Below are 22,573 nucleotides of genomic sequence, written 5' to 3'. Positions count from 1 at the left end.
CTCTCTCTCTCTCCGGCAAATACTGTCTCCAAGCTTCTGCCCTTACCCTCTACATTTATGTTTACTTCTCCTACCATCTACCCAAAAACCCTTCCACTCATCCACACACAGGTACACGTGCCTACACACATACAAATACAACTGCGATTAATATCTATATCTCTAAGACAAACACTATGACCCCCCCCCCTTTCTTTTTTATTCCCTTTGCCTTTTTACCCTTCGTCTTTTACCTCTCTGTTGATATGATTAATTCTTATTCCCCCTCTTGTTGTGTGCTTTGTTTTTTACGCCGACTTACCAAACTTTATTGCGCTGTAAGTAATTCATATAAAGATATATGTGATCTTAAATGTGCCACTCATATGAGATCACGAGGCTCGTTTTTTTTGGACTGAATCTCAACTGGCCGGTGTATTTTGAAGCATTCCAAGTTACATGTATAGACACATCCACTGTAATCCCTTCGTATTCATAATCACGTTACATGCGTGGTCACTACATCCAGTTTGCTCTCATTTGGGACCAATCGCCGTGCATTTCCCTGTGGCCACATGTAGCTTATAATGTAAGCCACAAGTGTTATGTTGGAATGAGACAGACCACCAAAATCCGCCCTCCCTAAATCACTATTATTCATTCTCTTGGCTTGGCTTCGTAGGGTATGGCAGCGCTATTTAGAAGTAGGGATTTTCTGTATGCGGCACTAAATGTTTTGAACCCGGCCACCTCGCTGTGTAAGCCACATCGCCGGGCATTAGGATTTTTCTGTTTTCTTTTTTATTATTTATTTTTTTTACCAATCTGGACATTTCTTTTTGACATCTGTTTCCCTGTCTTCATTTGATTATTTAGCATATTTTTTATACTCATCATTTCCCTGTTGATAAGTGCTTGAATACCACTGAGATTCAAATAGGTTGGTGATCAGAAGATGTCGTCACAGATCAAATCATTGGATATATCGTCAGATCACTGTGGTCAAACATTAGAGCTGCTCTTATCTGAGCCTGAGGGACATGTAATAATACTGTCAAACTGCTTAATGCGGGATTTTTACATTTCAAGTTTATGCCCTTCTAGAATTAATTTAAATACATGCAACATTTAGTCTCGTCAGGCCACAAGAATCCGACGATTATTATTTTAACCCATCTTCAAACATAACACCCGAGTCTGGAGGCTGAAATAAAATCTGCTAAACAGAAACAGATTGATGCTTATATGAGCATTTGCACCTTTGCCAAGCGGCGGTTTGCATCTGGGTGGTTGGCAGCGTGGGCCCGCAGCGCTGCTCGGTGCCCTTGACTAAGCAGAGGCCCTGGTTAGACTGGCACCTGTGGTGAGAGGGCCCCCGTCTGGTCGAAGCCACGACATTACCGCCACCACCGCACTAATACCGCTTCACCGGAGCCGGAGCCACCACAGACCCCCTTCGCTCTCCGTCTGTCCCCCCTCTGTCTGGACCGTTTTTTCCTCTCAAGCACACGTCTAATCCCCTCTATGTATCACTATTTCCTCCTTTTACTTTTCAAACTGATCCACTTCCTTGACGCCAGCGGCAATTATAGGCCTTTGATGGTGGGATACAGTGTTTTTGTATCTCTGGGCTTGTGGTGTGCTGGTCTCCTGGTACGCACCAGATTGAGCCACAGCAATGTCTTACCAACTGTGTATCTTCCAATAAATCTGCAGTAAAGTTGTATCTTTAGTTTATTGTCTCTTGCTATTACATTTTTTATTATCTCACTCTGTCCCGCTTCCGCTTTCTCCCTCCAATTTCTTGTACTTCTGCTTTTTCTGTGGAGTTTCAGAATCATAACCCAGTTCATCTCAGTTTCCCAATAATGAAAAGCACATCTACTGTGCCCGCAATGAACTAGCTGTCTGGTCGGGAACCAAAACAAGCTAAATTAAAGCTATAAATACAATTTTGAATCAAACCGCTTCGTGTCAACACTTTCTCACGAGCTTCAGGTCTGTGTGTCTGTCAGGGCTGACAACACTCCACAGTGACCTGGAGGTGAGGTCTCCCAATACATCCCCAGAGTGTTCGTCTCTTCTATTAGCTCCTCTTTAACACCTCGGCAAGGCCTGACCTTTTTTTGGGGGGGAAACTGAAGGGTCATGGGTCAGGGTTCAGCCTAAGTGCTCATTAGCATTGACTGCTAGCGGTTCAAAGTCCAGAGAGATCCAGTGGGTTTTGCTGTATCATGGTTCAAATTCGATTTTCTTAGAGAAATTGTTTTTTTCAGTGGTTCGCTGATATTGTGGTTGAACCTTGTCATGTTCATATTATTCCGGCCTCCTCCGAGTTTGAACGATCCGACCTTGTGTTTTGGAGGAGCGGAGCGTGATTTTAACGCGGTTGGTTACATCACACTGACAAAGGAAGGAAACAAGACATGGAAATATTTATAAACTCCAGTTTTCTGACAAAAGGGGGCTTGGGAACCGAGATGCAAGCGCAAGGCGGCCAAGCCTGACTCTCCCATAGGGACTCTCTAGTTGCCCTGGCCCGACCCTGTCACCCGACCCTGGACCTGGCCTTTAGGTTCTCCCCACTCAGGGTCACGACCCTTCGGTCAAACACCATAGTGTGCCTGTCACCGGGTCGATGGCAGCCCTGGTGCTTTTCTCTTTCTCCTATTGTGTCGGATGACGTTAATTCCTCATCAGCTCGACAAGGATTGCGCCACTTCAACAGCAGACCCTGGGTCAGATCGCTCCCCATTTGTCCTCCATGGTCAATCACTTGAAGGCTGCACAGCACCTGACGTGTTGTTGGAAGTAACATGACCGACACCAACTGTTAGGCCTGGTTGTTCATCCTTTGTGCCGATGTGTGAAACAGAGTGTAAATCACCTTTACCCGCAATATCTTTCGGTCTCTGTGATTTTCAGAGAGCAGTCCAATCAATAAGGGCACAAGCCTTATTTAAACAATCAGCCAATCAGGGGCAGATTTAGGGGGATCAATGCTCGGGCTGATCTGTAACCAAGGGAATACAGTCTTATTGAAGACTTGTATTGATTAGGAAACACCTGATAACCTCTGAATTGAGTGGGCTGCTTTCATATATCGTGCCAGTAAGCAGATGTAAAACATATTATGTTGAAGACTACGTGGAAGATGCAATCAGGAATAACAAAATTACATGAAAAGGTTTTTGGTTGATGATTACTTTACATGAGAAAAATATAATGATGTGCAAGTTTACACATTTGGACACAACCACCACAACAAACCATGTTGTGCCGGACATTCTGCCATTGTAAAAATAAAGCTGTAGGCACCAGAGTCTCAGGCTTCAGGTTGGTCAGAGCATTCACTTCTTTGTCTCTTTCTGTTTCAGATAAGGAGAGTCTGATCACAGAAAGTGGAAAGCTCCACACCTTGGATATCCTGTTGTGTCGGCTAAAAGCGCATGGACACCGAGTCCTCATCTACTCCCAAATGACACGCATGATTGACCTGCTGGAGGTATGTACACACGCACGCACACACACATATACAAACACACACACAGGAAGTGTTGTACAGTATATCTATACCAGAAGATAATCTCAAAATCCTGCCATTACCTCCAGTACCAAACCCAAATCAAATAGTATTGATATTTTAAGAACGATGATGTTTTAACAAGTACTGTATTTCCTATGAGTTGGGTCAATGTGTGGCAGTATGTGTGTGTGCAGTGCTCTGCTTCCACCCCCTGCAGGTATAGTGGGTGTGTCAACCATTTATTAGCTTCAATCGCATCCACAAGACAAGGAGCATGGCTGCGGTTACAAATAGTTATACTGATCGTCTAGAAGCAAATACAAGAAGTGAAATTTGACTTTATTTTGCACTGAAAGGTCACCAGAAAACCCATCAGTAAGAGATGTTTGAAGCCTACATAGACAGTTACAAATGATTCATTTATAATCATCCGCAGAGGCAATGGTTTGTTAGCCAGCACATCACTGTAGTGCACTAGAATAGATTGGAAACAAATGACTCATTAAACCTTGCTGGCAGAGGTCTGCCTAGTCAAACCAGTGAGAGCAGGCTTATTATTCCAATACTTTCCATCATGTTTGTTGGATTTTGCTGTGATCTTGTATCCGTATTGATATTGAAAGATTTAAGTATGTATCATATTGACATCATAACACTCACTGTACGGTTTAATGTTGTGATTTATTTTTTTTTCCCCCTCAACTCTTCATTGGTCTTCTCGGTTGATTTATTATTTTATTATTATAGACAAAAAAATCAAATTGCTAGTGCACACTTACACATAGCAATCATCAAAAATGTCTTCATATAAATAAAAAAAAAAAGATAAAATTGCCTCATCCACACATTTGAACGTGTCATTTGCATATTATCCGCCAAGCAAGTTGTTTGGCTGGCGAGCTATCGAGCTCCTCTAATCAGCCTGCCTGTCCCTCGTCAGTGCTCTCATTAGACGGCTAATTAACAGGTCAGGGCAAATTAGTGGGCTCATATCTGCAGGGAAGGCAGCCAGATGGGAGGGATGGCTGGAAGGGGGGGGGGGGGGGGGGGGGGAGGGGGGAGCTGGGAGTGGCAAGAGCCTTGAGGAGATGCAAATAACGCAGGGAAACCCAAGACAAATCTAGATGAGGGGACGGAAGATGTGGACAAAATAAAGATAAATACAGAATGATTCTCTTTCTTGTTTTGCGAGACTTGTTACTTTTATCTACACAGATAAGTGCTGTAAGCTCAGGGAGGCATTGATGTAATTTGAGGTCTTTTATCAACAAGATCTATTGAATTCACGTTGAAGGATACCACTCCACCACACTCAAAGACACTTTCTCTGCGTTTTACACTTCTCTGTTTGCTTTCATCTGATTTAAGCTCGGACTAAATCTTGACTTAAAATCTCCATCACTGTTTTCCGTCAGAAAACAATGGCGCAAACAAATTCCGCCAGTGATTTTGTGTTCGACAGCCTGAGTGCTGGGCTCCGTGGTGGCTTCCATATTTGTTGCAAACATATCTAGGGACGGGCCTCTGGCATGATGTCAGAAGGAATTTCTCCCCCATTCACACACACACATACAGTGGTGCAGCACTGAACCGTAGTTTCATGGCCGTATCTTTTGATGGACCCAGCCCAGGTGGTTAAGGATCCTCTTCCTGTGTGTCTGGAAAACAGTGGCAATGCCTTGTGTTTTGAGGCCAAAGGAAAACAGCGGTGGTGAGAATGCTCAGGACCAAAAAGCAGGCCAGACTTTCGGTGTTGGTTTTCGTCAAACTTCCACCTTCAGTCGTCTCTCCGAGCTATGATTTCCTGTCCTAATGGGGCAATACAGCAGCGCCATGTAAATAAGTGACCTCATACGTTAAATGGGTCTGTGACAGCGTCGCCTGCTCTAATGGGTTAAATAAACCCACAAATTAAATCATACGCTGTATTCGTCCAATCTGGCTTTAGTTGTCCTCCCAACATATCATCTCGCTTATTGGTCGTGGGGGATAAAAACCTCTGCAGATGGAGTTGATTTCCTCGAACACGAGACTGTGGCCGAGTGAACGAGCGGAGGAGAGGTCGATGCTAATCTCTGTCATTAGCGTCATTGTTATCGTCGCCGGTCCGCTGCCCGTTCCTCTGGTGACATCACGTCGTCAAGTGATGGATCATCGGGATCCGGGTGGCCCGGAGGAAAAATAACATGGCTGGCTCGCTCTGGCAGCGGTCGACTGGAGAGCGGCACCGCCAAGTCACTGCCCTCTCACTTGAGTTGTGTGTCTGGCAGTGTAGACGGCACTTTACTGTACGACAAGTCTGCAGCTTAGATTACAGCTCTGATTGAATTCAATCAACTAACAAAGTGGGATAGAGTGACTCATTATGCATATGCAACATGGATTTAAGTCTAAAACATTATGATTATTTGACCATATATATCTGCCCTGCTGTGTGTATAAACATAATGTGTAAACTGTGACAGTGAATGAAAAGCCATGCAATTGGGTTCATGAGTCATTGAGGTTTTTGTTTTGCGGCCGTCAACCTTGATACACACACTAATCTGAACAGTGCAGTTTTCAAAAAGTCTACAGGACACGTTCAGTTTCAAAACTGTGACCCATGCTGTTTTTTCTCCTTTAGTTAATCTCTGTTCATTTGCTTTTATTTGGCAAAAGGAACAGGCTCCAAATCTTAAAATAAAAATGTTGAAAGCAGCAAATGTTTGATACTTGACCTTGAGAAACGACTGAAACAATTATCTAATCAATCAATTGGCTGATTTTGGCAGCTCCCGAGGGAATTCTGTATTTTTAATTGGCTAATCAATCCATCCATTGTGCTGCTTATCCAGGATCTGGACAAATTGATTTAATTAATTATCAGATTAGTAATTAATGTGAGGCTGTGCATTGACTGAAAAAGACTGAAAATGTGACATAGTGATGAATACTATTAGGTATAGACAAAGGTTTCCCCTCATAATTCGATGAGAATAATGGCGAACCATTTAATTCTATGTGGAATCATAAAGTCCTATCTCGATATTATAAATTCAACAGTGTGAGCCTTGCAGAAGCCCTGTGGCTGTTAGTGCCCCCCCGGCCACTATGTGCTTGTTCGCTTATCTGCAATTACTTTAAAGACCAATTTAGCATCATCCTTGTTCAATACCTACAAAATAAACAAGGCACAAAAGAGGTACTTTTATGTTTACATTAACATTTTTTAGATTTTTTCTTAATTCAGATCTATATATTTGGTTGTATTTGTGTATTCCTTTTTAATTTTATTTGATGTTAAACTGTTAAATATCAACTCTCGAATAAATTTTTTTTGCCATGACATGACATTTTAGGTACAATGTTCTGTATATAAAAGGTTTAAAGTATTGGCATCTACCTCCTATAATCAATATATCAGAAGCAAATACATAATTTTTTTAACTCTACACATTCCTCCAAGGCAACATCTGCCACAGATGTTACCCACAACGCAACGCACCCAGAGATCTGGCTAGTTGAATATGTTGCAACAGTTTGTTGAACTGTTGAGTCATTTATTTATAGAGCCAGCCCTTGATGTTCTTTTCTCATCAATTGTTATTCCATTTATGAGGAGGGGAACAGACCGTGGCCACGCACGCTGTGTTCCCGACCTAATAACTACAATCAATACGCAATGTGACCACACAGTTCTCGGACTTGTGGGACTCGTTATTGTTTGGGAAGTCGAGCTCAACCTGGCTGCCACTCTTTGATTATTCTCAGAGGTGGTTTTCATGCACATTAAAAGCTCCAACCCCAAAGACCTAGAGTAGAAATGCAGAGACCGAAACAGGACGTTTCTTAGCACTTTTAAAGAAACGTCTGTATTCCCACGTCTTTCTCCTCCCATACATCACTTCAGGTTGCTTGTCAAATATCACACCCATAACGATTTTTTCTGCTAATAGGATTATAATAGGCTGCTGACAGTTAGTTGAACAAGAGGAACATTTTGGTCTGTTAAAGGTTGGACCCGCATCTGTAAAACATTTGCAACACATTACAAACTGCAGAAGTACACTACAGCAGAGTCACTTGTGATAAACTAACAACTCAAACAACATGTGAGAGAAACTAGCCAGCTGCTGAGGTATAGATTTCATTGCGTATAGCAGAAGTGACGCAAAGCTGTAACCAAATTTAAAACATGACAGGGGAGATCTTTCAAACTTTGATTCCGATGACTTGGATGTACATTAGGAGGGCTGAGTAAGGCTTTTTGTGAGAGCAGCATCCTGCTGGCGAGATATCAAAACCTGATTCAACAAGGTTAGCAGCATTTTGGCGAGCTCTGCGGCTAATGGTCCCTAATGTAGCGTTCACTCGGAGCAGATGGGGCTGGCGGGAGCGGAGCCAGGCACACGTGCAGGGGAGAGGGCGGGCCCCCGAGTTTCGTGACTCCGGCTTGAGGAGGTCGCTGAAATCATTGACATCATCGGTAATGAGTGTGTTAGGTGCGTTGTGATGTGCGGCAGTAATTGTGACTGGCTCATCGGTCAAGGGGCACTGACATGTGTCAGGCAGGAGGTCGCGGGTTCAGGGCAGCGGTTAAAGAGAGATCAACGCGGCACCTCATCACTGCCGCTGCCCTGACCCCCGCGATGGAGAACCTCTTCCCATTAGACCCAACACCCACGCACAAATACACACCCAAATGCTCACACAGAGCACAGCTTAGCAGACTTTGGGGGGGGATAGAATATCAGTTTCTGCATTTCTCAGTGTCTCTGTGGGCTGGTAGTGAGGTTTCAGCTCCAGTAAATATGCATATGAAATGTAGGGTTTTGTTATTTTGGAGACAAATCCTGTTGTTGGATAGAAATTCTAACAATAAGGATTCACAATTCTCAACCCTTGGAACTTAAGAGGTAGACCTTCAGGATGTATCTGCTCCTCAGAGAGTGACTTGAAGAGAATTGCATGTTTGAGAAATTCAACATTACAGTTTCTAATGACTATTTTCCCTGAGCAGTAACAGCCTGAGATTCCTGTTTCCTCAGGTTTTGGATGACGGGTCTTTGGTTTGTCGGTTTCTCAATCATTGGTACAATTCAAAAGCTTTAGTCCTGAATTCTGTGCAGGGGGAAAGTAAAAAAGGTTGAAAAGCAACAACTGCAGCTTCAGTAAATCGTCACACTGATTGTATGTGACCACTTTGTTATTGCAAACATTCTTCAATATTAACTCTCGGAGCTGGTACTGGGCTCGACCCTAGTTCTGGCAAACGGCGGACACGCTGGCACGGTCAACATTGTGAAACTGTCTCATTGGGTTTCCTAATTATGTTGTCCTTTTCTTCTCCAGGAGTACATGGTTTATCGAAAGCACACCTACATGCGCCTCGACGGATCCTCCAAGATTTCCGAGCGCAGAGACATGGTGGCTGACTTCCAGAGTCGGTGGGTAGATGCAATCGACCGTGTGCATGAAACCAAACTCCCTCTCTCACCAACTATCTGCAAATCTCCCTTTTTTCGAATATTGCGGCAATAAGAGAACAGTTTAATCTTGCGTGTGTGCGTTTGGATTTTCTATCGATCCCACAGGTTCTGTTTTACATTAGCACGCAGCTCTGAGGCATGTGCGTTATCCTGACTCTTGTTGTAGAGGGTGTAGATGCAGAACTCCACTGTTGGTATCAACTGCACGTCCCGTTTCCCACGCCACTCTACTCCAATAAGTTTTAATAGAATTTCATGCCCAAGGACGGCTCTAAAATTCCACTATAACCTAATTTAATGCCTTTTATTTATGGGTATTTGTTTTCTAACCCCACCTGTAAACGATATCCTTTTGAGTTATGTTTGTCTCTGCCTTTCCCTCCCTCCCTCTTTGTTTCTCTCCTCCGCCCCTCCCCCCACCACCACCACCACCACCTCACAGGACGGATATCTTTGTGTTCCTCCTGAGTACGAGGGCCGGGGGGCTCGGCATCAACTTGACTGCCGCCGACACCGTGAGTCACTGACACACTCAAGGAAGTTTATATAGCACATAAATAACAGCATAAGTATTTTTCTTGGAATGAACAGAGCCAGAAAAGAGTGTTTCAGGACGTTTGAATTAGAATTAGCAATCGTTAGGCCACATACTTTCGCCTAGGTCCAACAGTGCCTTTAAATTCTATCGAGCTGCAGCAGATTTATGAAACTCATAGATATCAGTTCTCTTAATATATATAAAAGAAAGTAATAGATTAATATGATTTTTCTTTTTCATCAACATCCCTGAATTAGTCCCTGGGACAGGAGTAAATATGTTGAAAAACACCATATCACAATGTTAATTAAGGAAAGGGGAACAAAATGAATGGTTTCTTCCCTGAGCCGTACCACATCCTTTCACCAAGTGGTAATCCGTTCTGTTCTCGTTGTGTAATCCTGCCAATTTACAAATAAACCAACCGAAAGCAAATGGACAGGGGTGAAAATGGCGGAAGTAATACCGCGTTGAAGTGATGATGATATAGTGCGGGTGTGTGTGCGCTGAGGGGGCGGGGTGAACATGCATGCATAAATGATGATCTCTGCGCTCATCAACATCTCTCAGCATAATGTCCCTTTGTGTCCCTGTAGCCCCGATCAAGTGGGATTAGCTTTCCCTGACAATGAGTTTGAAGTGATGGTTAACACGGGACATCTGTCTTGTTGAAGGCCAGTTCACATGGGGTAACACGCCGCTGTAATTAGGCTCAGAGGTCACAGAAAGGGGAGTGGCTCCCTCGCATCATCACAATAATCAAATCGAACCACGTAGTAAACAACGATTTGAAAGAGAAAAATGTGAAACCGGACCGAACTTGCGTTTTTCTTGACGTCTTTTATTGAACATGTACGTTTCCCCCCCCCCCCCCTCCAGGTTATCTTCTACGACAGTGACTGGAACCCCACAGTGGACCAACAGGCCATGGACAGGGCTCACAGGCTGGGTCAGACCAAGCAGGTGACCGTCTACCGCCTCATCTGCCAGGGCACCATCGAGGAGCGGATCCTGCAGCGAGCCAAGGAGAAGAGCGAGGTCAGAAACACAAGCCAACACAGCACAACACAACAACTATGACAGTTTGAATTTGAGTGTTTAAAAAAGGCAGCCCATATAAGTAAGACAGTGTTTAAACAGTGAACATCATGATGCAAGTGCATTAAGGCTGTTTGCTCTTGTGTGATAAGATCCAAAGGGTGGTGATTTCTGGAGGAAACTTTAAACCAGACGCACTCAAACCCAAGGAGGTGGTGAGCCTGCTGCTGGACGATGACGAGCTGGAGAAGAAATGTGAGTTTTAAAGACACACACACACACACACTTATACATCACATACATATATATCTTTTTTACACAAAAGCCAAACCTTACAGAGGAATGAAGAATCTAAAATAATGCATCGTGTCTCCTCCTGCAGTGCGGCAGAGACAGGACGAGAAGAGGCAGCAGGAGGAGTGCAGCAAGGTGAAGGAGCGCAAGAGGAAGAGGGAGAAGTACGCCGAGAAGGTATGTGTGTGAGCTCGAGGAAGAATGTTGAGGATAAAAAAGAAGAAACTAAATTGGTGAGAAGGAAAGGAGATCATGAAAAGGCTATTTCCTTCCATCTCTCTCCAAAAACAGTTTCTTCATTTAAATAAGACTTCTGACTTAGATTTATTATTTCGTATGTTTTAAGTTGTAAGTTTGGCCCTAATGGAAAGATGGTGGCCCCCAAAAGCATTTATTGTCCGGGGATCACAGTCATCCACAGTGAATTTGATAGAAATCCAAGTGTTCATTTGAGATTCCTTGTCATGGGCCAAATTAGTGCTTGATGTGAGGTCAGGAGGTCGATGGAATCATTAGAGATCTGCCTCTGGGGACCGTACCCGGACCAGATTACACAGCAATCTGGCCCATGGCTGCTGAGTTTGTTGGACAGACGGACAGGCCAAGCACTCGATACAGGCCTTGAAGAGAAGACTAGGGGATTTGAGATGTGTCTCCATGAAGGAAATGGAATTAAAAAATGTCAAAACTAACACGGCCCTCTGTGGTCTCTCCTGCTCCCATGTTCTGATACTAACCAGCATAAGAAGAACGAGGAGTCGGAGATCAAGAGGAAGAAGGAGATGAACCTCGTCATCTCCCACGCACCCTCGGCCGACAACTCCAACCTCTCTGCGGACGGAGACGACTCCTTCATCAGCGTGGAGATGGACTCGGCCATGCCCAGTCCCTTCAGTGAGGTGAGGGGATCCCAACCGACTGAGGAGGGAACTGCTGTATATGACTGTGATCGATTTTACAGGGGATTGTTAATGGTTTATTAAATGATATATCCACAAACTCTCTTATTCTGCGTTTCGTGCTTTTAATTTCTCTTACCCCTTTTTTCTTTTCTCATCCTCTCCTCCTCTTTATATCTGTTATTGATTTCTTTCCTTCCGCGTGTTGCCTCTTTCTTTCCTTCTACTTCCTTCTATCACTCCTGCTTTCCCTTTTTTCTTCCGTCTTTCCCTGACATCCTGATGATCCTTTATCCTCCATCTCCTAATTGTTCCTTGCAACGTTCCTCGACTCTCCTCCCTTTACTGTACCGGCCTGATTGCCTGCGTTCCTTCCGGTGCTGACCCCTAGCCTGTGTGTGTGTCTGTGTGTGCTCCTGTGCACGGCCAGATCTCCCTGAGCAGCGAGCTGCAGCCTGGCTCGTTGCCGCCGGACGCCGACGCGGACGAGAGCAGCAGCGACATGCTGGTCATCGTGGACGACCCGGTGTCTTCTGCGCCGCAGTCACGCGCCACCAACTCCCCCTCCTCCGTGTCTGGATCAGTCTCGGACAACATGAATGGTGAGAGAATGAATTAAGTTTAAAATGTTTACCTTTGACCAATTTGCACATTTTAGTTTATGCAATTCTATAATTCTAATCCAATACATTTATCTGACAGCTACATCATCACTTTTTTAAACAAATCATAAGTGTATGACCACAATAAATCAGGGATTTCCAACGGGTCTTAAAGAGTCTTAAATTCGATAATCTGAATAATTTTTCATTTCGAGGATTACTTGGCGTTTATGGTGAAGTCTAAATAAGTGAGTTGGACTCTGATATTCCTTCATATCTGTCGTACTTGAAATAGCTTTTAAATTAAAATTATTTTGCTGAACTACCACTGCAACTGCTGCTGTGGTATGCTTGTTATAGAAACTGTGGTATTTATACTTTCACTTGAATAAAGGTCTTCCACCATTGAATCCACACAAATTGGGAGCTTAAACTCAACATACCCAAAGTCACGTGGACTTCGGGACATTCCTATACCTCATCACGAATAGTATAACCCATACTGTCCACATGGTCATACTTGATGGTGGAAATAAAGATAATCTCTGCACATGTAATCTCTTCAGCTGCCCTTAATTCTACAAGCTTCAACTTTGCCAAACAGAACGTGACCTGTGTGTTATCGATGAGATAGCGCTATCGTGTAAGAGCAAGGGTGGAGGAGCAAACCAGGGCGACTTACAAGAAGGTCATCGCCTCACACAGAAGTCAGACTTGTTGTGTTCCCCTCACTATCAGGACCCGTGTTTTAATATGTCAATGTCAACTTTATTTATATTGCAGATTTAAAAAACGACTTGACTGACCAAAGGGCTTTACAAAGTCAAGGGTATAACAAGAAAACATGAATAGGCTACAGTCCACTGAGACAAATAGTCTGTTATCTCATATGTATTTTGCAGCTGATTATTTGGATTTATGAGGGTGTTATTTTGTCAGGATGTTCTGTACCATGAAAGCTAGATAAACACTGAACGTATAGTTTTTTCTCTCCTCTACGTCTGTGTATTGGACGCTTTGCAATCAGCTAATCCCTCCTAAATACATGCTGCCTCACTGAAACCCATTTTTTGCTGCCAGTAGGATTATTGATGGCCCATGCTAACCAGGCCCAACGAGCTGGGAGAAAGTCGGTGCTTTCAGAGATGCCGATAAAGTCGTAATGAAAGGTTTGCAAAACGGCGTGACCGGTTAGAATCAGGGAGCGATCTGTGAACTTGGACCACAACGTGAAAAGGGAGGAAGAGTGAGATTAAGGGCTCTGGAGGGAGGGCAAGACGAAGAGTAAGGGATTTGTGGAATTTTTTTCCATCCTTGCATGTGTAAGAGTGATAGGGTGGACTCAGCTCCCCGCATAGAGGGGTTTCTCACCGCAGCCTGTGGAGTAAAACATGCAGACGAGTGGAGAGACGCAAGGAGTCAGGATTAGGCACATTACCAGTGAGGCAGACGCTGGCCCCAGTTGTGCAAACAGTATGGAAAATGAGAGGACGGTTCTTGTTTTTGCTGGAGCCTGCACTTGTGGTAATGATAAGTAATAGTTTAACGTGTAATAATTCTTCTGTATTACAGTAAAAAGGACTCGGGTAAGGCCAGGGCAGACAGAACATCATCCGGACGAACTCTGTTTCTGTCTAGTCTGACTGAAACGGATCAATTACTCAAAATGTATTTAAAGTATTAAAGGGGCATTGTGTACGTTAAAAGATTTCAAAATAGATATTAAGTTTTGATGTTATCTGAAAGATACTGTGTCTCTGTTTTTTAAAGAGATATCAATTGAGGTTTGAATGCTAACCAGCGAGCCCTGGCCTGTACCGTCCCAATCCACGCAGGTTTGATGCTATGCTGAGTCCCAATTATTCAAGCTAACGTTAGCTAAACATGAGGGTAACGGTTGAAACATGGTTGTGAGTGTCCACTGCTGGAACAGGACCGGCAGAGCAGGGAAGTGACTGGGGCCCCAAGCTGAGAAGGGGCCCTGGGAAAGGCTGATCTATAGAAACCAAGATTTTGGAAAAAGCCTTGAATTCTATGATGGGCTATGTACCGAAGACCTCCCTAATGGGGCCCCATGCCACTAACTCTCTGACAAAGGCTTCTTATGTCAGAGTTTTGGTTAAAATCTAAGCTGTTTATCATGTACGTTTCTCGGGGAGGAATGGATTTACGACAATAGTGCTCAACTTCCAGGAAAAAATGCTGCCCCCTATTTGTTGGGAGTATGAATTTGACAGTTCGCCCTTAAAAAGAGACATAACAGTCTACCAAGGGGATTATCCAAATAAGCTAAAAGAAGTGGATTAACATTGTGGCAATTCTCATTTAATGTGTTTTCCTTCCGTCTTTAGGTGTTTCAACCTCGGACAACATCAGTCCTGGCAGGGGGGGCCGATCCGGGCGGAGTAGGGGACGGCCCAAAGGAACGGGAAGCGGGACCAAGTCGGGAGGAAAAGGACGTGGGCGCAAATCGACAGCGGGCAGCGCGGCAGCAATGGCCGGAGCGATGGCTGGTGCGGCAGCTGCATCAGCTGCTGCTTATGCTGCTTACGGCTACAGTGTTTCCGGAGGTTTGTGAATATTGTGTTGTATTGATTCAGATTATAGGTTGGGTATTGTGGGGATAACCAAAGTGTTTCCAAACTGCCAATAGTGGCCTGACTTTTACTGCAGGCATGACCACTCGATCTTGATGGGACCAAACTAAGTGTATTAAGACTTTAACATATATAAATGTGTTTTGGAGTTAATATCAGAATCCTTAGACCCCTATGAGGTACCTTTAACTTGAATCAACACATGCTCATGCTTTTCAGAATAAAAGCAGCTTGTATTGTTAAAATTGTAGAGGAATTGTCATGCGTATTTTTCAATGAGAGTAACTGTGCTCTGTGACTCTTATTTTATTTTCTTTTATCATATTTCATTTTAACTGTTGGTATTTTGATGTGTTGCTGTCTTCTTGCTGTACCTTGTACTTTGTAAAGCACTTTGGTCCACCGAGTTGTTTTAAATGTGCTTTATAAATAAGGCTGACATGGAAATTGACACTTCCCTCCCTTCCAGCTGGCCTCGCTGCCTCCAGTCCCCTGCAGCCTTCTCTGGGCCGGTCTGGTACCAGCCCGGCCTTCAACCCCAGCAGGAGCTCGTCCCCCCAGGCCAAAGGAGGCACGTCCACCGCCCTGAGCCCCCACAAACAGTTGGCCCAAAGCCACCACCACAGCAGTCCCGGTGCAGTCAGGAAGGGCAAGGGTCCCGGTGGTCCTGGGGCGCGATGATACACTCACACACACACACACACACACACACACACACACACACACACACACACACACACACACACACACTATTGCAAGTGTCTCACTATAGAAAATAAACACATAACCACACAGAGATAACTGACCTTCTCTCACTGTGATCCGTACAGACAACCTACATTAAAACATGAAAATAGAGCGAACAGTGTTTATAGTAACTGAGGCTCACTACCTGAAGGACCATGCTGTGTGTGCTGGCTCAACCACCCTCTACACACACATTCTCATCCTAACACACACACACACTCATTCGTTTGAAGGTACATCCCCACCAGCCTCCCCTTGTCCTGGTCAGGTTCATTTTTAATGTGTCCAAGTCAGTGGACGGAAATCTGCCTTGAGTTATTTGGTTTGCATCGTGACAACAGTATTTCCAAGTGCTTTTTTTTTTTCCGAGAAGACAAACTGAACTTTTCTATTCTTGACAGGAAGCTCTTTCAATTTGCCGCCGAGCAGTAACAATACAGACCGAGACGTGAACCAACACGCGTAGCTTAAAGGGCTTTGGATTCCTTGTGTTTGCCAGCATGGTGAGGCAACAGAGCTTCTGTCAAATGCACTGAGCCACGTCTTCCGTTTTCCTTTTCTTTGTTTTTGGTGTTATTGACCCTCATACATGTACATTAGGTTATTTAATTGTCCTGTAGATAAGCTCAGTGCAAACTGGTGAATGATTCTGCATTTTATAGAGCGTAAAGTGAACCCACAGCTGACCAACCTACCGTACAACAGCTTTTCTACTAAAGCTCTTATTTTTGTAAGAAAACATGCAAGTACCCAAATCAACATGACAGGTCTTAATGTTTTGGGGAAAAAACAGTAATGTATCACAGCGCAGATGCAAATAAGAATTGATGTTATATATTTTTTGCCCGATAGGAAAATGAATGAAAGGATAATGTAAAAAATGATATTCCAAATTAAGGGTTCTGGTTGATACAGCAACGCTGCTAATGGTCAATTTATGAATTCACTCAGATCATTGGTTTTCTAATATTTAAGTTATTTCTGTTAAGTGGGCAGTTCACGATTATGGTGAACGAGGATATTCAGCTGTAAACAGTGTAAATTGTACTGAAGCCATGTTTTATTTTTCAGAAGTTGCTTTGTTTGTGATGAGGCGTCTGTGGTTCTCTTTGATGTCATCGATGTTTTAGAAAAAAAGAAAGGTTTGCAGCAGTGTCCTACGATGAGCACTACATCTGTTATATTATAGGTTTGTCCATTGTTTGTTTTTGTGTTAATAGTGTGATTAAAATATGATGTTCTATATTGATGTAAATAATGATGAGAGCAACTTTTCCTCTGGCTTGTCCCTCATTCGCCTGTCTATTTTTATAGGTCATGTGTACATATGAAGAAATGCATCTGCAATTTACTAACAGGAGGAGCCAACTGGAAATAAATGGAGTGCTTAATCAGCCGAAATCTGTATTGTCACGTGTTTTTTTGGACTGGTTTTGTTGATTGCCTCTGCTGAGGAGGTCATGTTTCGTCTGCGTTTGTTTGTTTGAAAAAACTGCAGGACATATTACCACCAAACCTGGTGGAAAGCATCTAGCATGGGTCTGGAAAATCTCATAAAATGTTGGTGTGGATCCAGAATTTAGTTTCACGGACATTGTGAGAGTGGGCATTGTTGTGAATTTATCAGGTAATGATGCACCCCTGTCCGTTTGTTTGTTGGATTATTTATTAGTAAGATTACACAAAAAATACTGGTCGATAAATTTCATGGATCTTGATGAAAATATATTCCCGTCTAGGAGACTGCTATTGACGAGTGTGTGTGCAATTTGGTGCAGATCCAAATAAAGGTCTGGATCTGGGGAATTTAGATCCATATAAAAATGTGTTTTTATATTGGGTTGCCTTCTAGTTGATACAATATCTGCAACTTTGTTTGGCACAGTACAGGGCAGTGGGTTAATAAGCTCTGTTATCAATTAACGAAAAAATAATGGGAACATGAACAAATTTTATTTAAATACTAAAATAAGGAGCAAATCCACTATGGAGGGGTCAAAGGTGTAATCTGGAGAGTTCTTTAATAACTGGTGCCTCATGGAGGCTTGAGTCCATCAGGCTGGATTCAGACCTCAGCCTTCGCAGCTTGAAACTGAAACCCGCTATTTGTAGATAAAGTCCATGAAAATGATTTATAAAGATGGTTCAGTGGAGATATTCTAGGCCACTTTAAAATGTATGTATTCGGTCATGATGTATTAAAACTGCTGAGGCCAGTACTTAAACAAGGCTTAATATAACTGCTCTATGGAGTCAGTGACTGAAATACCCTGTTCTTCATACAGCACAGAGGTGACAAAGAGTTTGTGAGGTCATATTACTTTCTTCAATTTCTCCTGAATCATTGGCTGCTGCTGGAATTGTCTCCAAATGGTCTGTTGAGACTATCTCTGAAGCATTGAATCAACTGTGGCTTAATAAAAACATAATATTGTCATCTTTGGCAAATATTAAAAGCTCCATTTATGAGACTTCTTTATGTACCCACGGGTCACATCTCATCTTTCATTTGTGCTGCTCTCGCTGTTCAGATTTCAACAGCAGCGTTTCATGAAGCAATGTCCCTGCTCCTGAGGACAATCTACCAACCTCATTGTGGACGATTTGTGTTGGAACTGCTTTCTTTTAAAAGAAATAGTCCCTGTGAAAGCTGTTGTCGTAAAGTTTTTTGTAGGACACACTGATGTTGAGATTTTAAGTGTTTTGAGTAGCAAGAAGCCAAACTCCAGTCACCTCGATGGTGCTTAGATGGAAACAGATTGAGCTCATGTGATTTGGGTGAACTGATCCTTTAGCAAAAAACATCAAAATGTCTGAAATGAATATTCTGAAGTGCAGCGGAAACCCCGTTCAGTTTATGTTCACAAGACTTGGTGCAGGATCTGGATGAGCAGCCTCAGCAGCATGTTCTTGCCCCCCCCCCCCCCTATACTCTGACATAAACACAGGACTTCCGGGTCTGGGGCTCGTTCCCGGTCCAGTGGTTGTATAAGCCACTGCACCTAGATAGACTCTTCAGACTTGACTCACATCCAAGGTACAAGCTGCTCCAGCCAACGTCTGGGAGTGTCCAACGTATCTGGGTGTGTGTGTGTGCACAAGTCCAGGGTGTCTGGAGAACGCTGCTGAGCAAAGAGTAAAACTCCTGCAAAAATGTGATTGCTTTGTTTTTCCTAACGCTTGAAAAAATAACTCACCGACTGCTTTGAGTCGAAGTGTGAATATGTTCATTTAAAGTTGGAATTTGTATCTTTTAAGTTGGAGGATTTAAAAAAAAACGGTAGGTGAAAATAGACAGCACTACTAATATACTGAGACCAATGATTTGTTCTTTGTCATCACCCCGTGCTATTGTCGGACCTTATAGGGGATCTTAGCTACTGGTTGAGGCCACGTGCGCTCTATATTACTTTGCATTTCCATATATGGAAGTGAAAAAGGACCCACTGCCAGTAACCTTCTCACCAGAGCAAATCAACCCAACAATGTAGGTTCACTTGAAGATCAAAACCTATTTAACACTGTATAGTGTTTTTTGTACCATTCAGCATAAGATAAAGTTGATTATAAAGACAGTTAACTTATGTTGAAGTCGCAGCCCACCAGCTACACAGCAGTTACTGTAAAGCTCAAAAACCACAAACGACAAGAGTAACTTTTACTTTTTTTATTTGACATTTGCAGGTGTTTACCACAGCACATCAGCCATTGGGTGAATTGCATGAACTACCACATTCATTTGCTGTTCTGTCTGAATGTACTGGACGGACTTAGGTTTGTGCAAGTGAAATAAAATATATAAAAACAGTATGGTGACTTTAAAACAGATGTTTACAGTAAACAAGTCAGTGATCGTGCTCTTGTAGGTGAAGGAGCCGGTGCAATGTGAACATGATGTAAAAAGAACTTGATGTGCGTTCCTTTGATATCATGTCAGTAGTGTGTAATGGGATGTCAGTACACTGGATGGTGTTTTGAGGCTGAACCGTCACAATGCTATACATGGAGTTAGCTGGGATGTTGATGAAAAGCCTCAGTTGTGTGTTGGGGCTCATCCACTCTAAGCTACTCAGACAAAGGGTACGAACTACTGGTTGCTATCAGACAGGACACCACTGCCAGGGCTGCCGCCTCGATGGAGAACAGGTGGTGGTCCTCCACATCTGGGCAGCAGCTCCTCATGAACTGGGCCAACCGGAGCAGGTACTCCAGGTTGTGGCCAGTCTTCCCGCGGCTTACGGCGATTAGGGCGCCAATCTCCTCCGGACTGGCCGGCCCCAGGTACAGGGCGTTCTCGGTGGTGGCGATGTACACCAGCGCCTGGACCGGCGGCTGGTTCTCCCCCTGAGGGAAGAAATCCACCATCTTGGTGACGTAGCCCCCGCAGACCGTCTCGCGCACGTTGAGGTACTTCAGGGACTCCTCGACTTGGGAGCCAGTGACCTCGAACGCCACGCCCCATGTGCTCTCCTGTGGAAACAGACAGAAGACATGTTAAGTCAAGTCAGAGAGGAGGAGAATTCTTCAGGGTGGAATGTCCCTGTGGGTTTAAGACACCACGAACCAATAGGAAACAAGTGTTGCACTTACGTCATCATCTTCGATCAGCGTCACCACTCTTCCGGGCTGCAGAGAAAGAGGAAGAGAAATGCGTCACGTCACGGACAACGCCTAGTTTCCGGTCTGTACTGACAAGAAGCAGCTAAAACACTCCGACCATTTATGACAGTGATAAAATAAAAACATTAAGCATCTCACCGACTCGTCGTTCCCGCGGTGGAAGTTGTCTCCATGCCAGAAACGCCTCTTGTAGCCCTGAATGTAACCGACCTCGCTCCTCCTGAACTTGAAGTCGGGCTTCCACACCAGTGACCCGTACCCGAAGATCCACAGGCTGCTGCTGCTCTTCCCAGCGACGATGTCTTTAGGCTTCATTGTTTCGATAGTTGATGAAGCGATGAATAATTCGTTGACTCGATGCTACTTTAGCTCGGGGCGGGGGGCGACTAGCTTGCTAGCGTTAGCTTCCTCCTGTCCAAGAGCAGGGGGACCGGCTGGCTCGCTGGGATACCGCGGACGGTATTCGAGCCCAACTGCTTGGCAGTTGCGAAGATGGAGTTTCGCGGGTGGTGATGCCTTGCATGATGCATTGCCATTGCCTTAGATGCACCGCATTATGCCTTAAAAATCCATGGCAGCCTCTGAGGCCTTCAGGTCGACGATGGAGGAAAGCTGGGGAACCGCCGCAGCCAGCTTCTGCGCCGGCTGCTACTGAGAGAGTCGAGGAGGAACTCAGGAATACAAGTTAACAACAAAGTGGTTTAGAGATGGCGCAGTTTCTAGATGTTAACCCTGGTCTGTCTCTCTTCTAGGCTCCCGCCTCTCTCTCGATGTTTCCTCCACAACATGGCGCAGCTGCGTACATGTATTTATACAGTGAAGGGCGGGCGGGCGAGTCCAGTGGAGCGCTTACAGCCAATCACATTTAAACAGCACCCGCCCCAGATCACATTTCACCCAATGGCAATTCTGTGCGCTAAATTGGGCGGGGTTTCTAGTGAAACTAGGTACTCTATTGGTCTAATCGGGCTCGAGCTACGCATCGACCATTTAAGGTGATTGGCCAATAAGACGTCAGTCAAAATTATTCGTTTTGTGATTGGCCGCCTGCCCCGTCACTCTGGACAGATTTACGTGTCTGTCCTACTTGCTCTGGCTGATGCAACTTCCCTGAGCGTTTCAGGGCCGCAGCAACAGCTACGCACAGAGATATTGCATCAGATCAGTCACAGGAAACAGGCCATAATAGGAGCGAGGCTTTCTACCCCATATACATACATAAAATCTGACATATATATTAGATCTATGCATGATATATAAGATTCATGTGATATTTATATCTGTGAGATGTATCTAGACGACAAATAGGACTAAGATATGTCTGAGATTCACACGCCACGACGCCAAGACCTATAAACTTCATGTATTTGTTTTGAAATAGAACAACACGTATATCTAATAAAGTATTTCTGTCTGTCCTGACACAGGGCCTCACATCTGACATGTGGGGGAGTTGCCCCCCTACATGGATGCCAGAGCCTGTGAGGACTGACCTCTAGCCCCCCACCACCCAAAGATCCAATGGCAAGACGTTAACAAGTGAGGATCCCTCTTCTCACTTCAGGTCAGTCCCCCTGAAACGTGGGAAATAGACATGTTGAAGAAAGTTTTAATTTTTCTTTTCAAATGTACTCTATGTATTAAAGTACAATTTTGTTGTTTGTTTACACTTTGATCCAGCCACTAGGGTCACCCTGACAGATCATGTGTGATCAGCTGGTTCACCAATGGGTCAACTTGTCACCATTTGGAAAATAATTTGATAAATCTTTTCATTTTAATCAGATATTTACATTTTACAAAGTGTATTCATCACAAAAGCTGACAAAGAAGTGTGTCTTTACTGTTAAATAGATAGATCTGAAGTATAAACTAAATCTTAAATCAAAATCTTAGTTGTTAACGTTTCCTTTCATGTCCTTAGGTACTTTTTCAAACTTGAAAGTTGTTATGTGGATCCGGACGAGCAAGTTCTTTCACTGGTTATAGGAAAAGGGAGGAACGGCAATGTTCCACCTGCAGCAGTGAAAGGTGGAGTATGTTTGTTTTTCATACTGACGCAAACGTTTTTATATAAGGATTTTTGGCTGTAGGTCATATGAGACAAGAGGTGTTTCTGAGCTCTTTTGGACCATGTGTTGACAACCAATGAACTTTGAACAAAGTCCTCAGAAAAATAGACAAGTCAAAAGTGTGCGTCGACCACATCGGAAACGCAGCACGCACACAAACATGATCTCAACGACGTCAGACCTGATACAG

At 43.9% G+C, this 22,573-nt stretch overlaps 2 protein-coding genes across 6 annotated transcripts in view; one reads left to right on the top strand and one right to left on the bottom strand.

The window, feature by feature from the left end:
* Positions 1-17,092, top strand: part of ino80 (INO80 complex ATPase subunit) — a 37,294-nt gene extending 20,202 nt beyond the window's left edge. For 2 of the 5 annotated variants that reach the window (XM_062411150.1, XM_062411149.1), the window contains exons 28-37: positions 3,357-3,484; positions 8,840-8,934; positions 9,419-9,491; positions 10,394-10,552; positions 10,705-10,807; positions 10,935-11,023; positions 11,587-11,745; positions 12,176-12,347; positions 14,699-14,917; positions 15,414-17,092. In XM_062411150.1, the coding sequence (XP_062267134.1) occupies positions 3,357-3,484; positions 8,840-8,934; positions 9,419-9,491; positions 10,394-10,552; positions 10,705-10,807; positions 10,935-11,023; positions 11,587-11,745; positions 12,176-12,347; positions 14,699-14,917; positions 15,414-15,625 (1,409 nt within the window). In that variant the 3' untranslated portion in view covers positions 15,626-17,092. The remainder of the gene's footprint in view (positions 1-3,356; positions 3,485-8,839; positions 8,935-9,418; positions 9,492-10,393; positions 10,553-10,704; positions 10,808-10,934; positions 11,024-11,586; positions 11,746-12,175; positions 12,348-14,698; positions 14,918-15,413) is intronic. The other 3 variants (XR_009924568.1, XR_009924567.1, XR_009924566.1) reach the window with 3 other exon arrangements.
* A 2,251-nt stretch (positions 17,093-19,343) lies between these two features.
* chac1 (ChaC, cation transport regulator homolog 1 (E. coli)) lies at positions 19,344-21,104 on the bottom strand. Its single transcript, XM_062411441.1, has 3 exons — positions 20,450-21,104; positions 20,282-20,317; positions 19,344-20,161 (listed from the first exon to the last, which is right to left on the bottom strand). The coding sequence occupies exons 1-3, from the start codon at positions 20,624-20,626 to the stop codon at positions 19,757-19,759; spliced, it is 618 nt and encodes a 205-aa protein (XP_062267425.1). The 5' UTR covers positions 20,627-21,104; the 3' UTR covers positions 19,344-19,756.
* Positions 21,105-22,573: the final 1,469 nt, after the last annotated feature.

Source organism: Platichthys flesus, chromosome 18, assembly GCF_949316205.1.
Source record: "Platichthys flesus chromosome 18, fPlaFle2.1, whole genome shotgun sequence".
NCBI classification, from domain to species: Eukaryota; Metazoa; Chordata; class Actinopteri; order Pleuronectiformes; family Pleuronectidae; genus Platichthys; species Platichthys flesus.
The sequence above is the reverse complement of the archived record's forward strand: the minus strand, read 5'-3'. Positions and strand labels throughout refer to the sequence as shown.

Bases quoted from the DNA above. Each gene is read 5' to 3' on its own strand.
- chac1 (XM_062411441.1), bottom strand. From the start codon at position 20,626: ATGAAGCCTAAAGACATCGTCGCTGGGAAGAGCAGCAGCAGCCTGTGG. The intron at 20,318-20,449 runs GTGAGATGCTTA...CTTTCTCTGCAG, and splicing joins ACCGCGGGAACGACGAGTCG to CCCGGAAGAGTGGTGACGCT. The intron at 20,162-20,281 runs GTAAGTGCAACA...CTGTTTCCACAG, and splicing joins CGCTGATCGAAGATGATGAC to GAGAGCACATGGGGCGTGGC.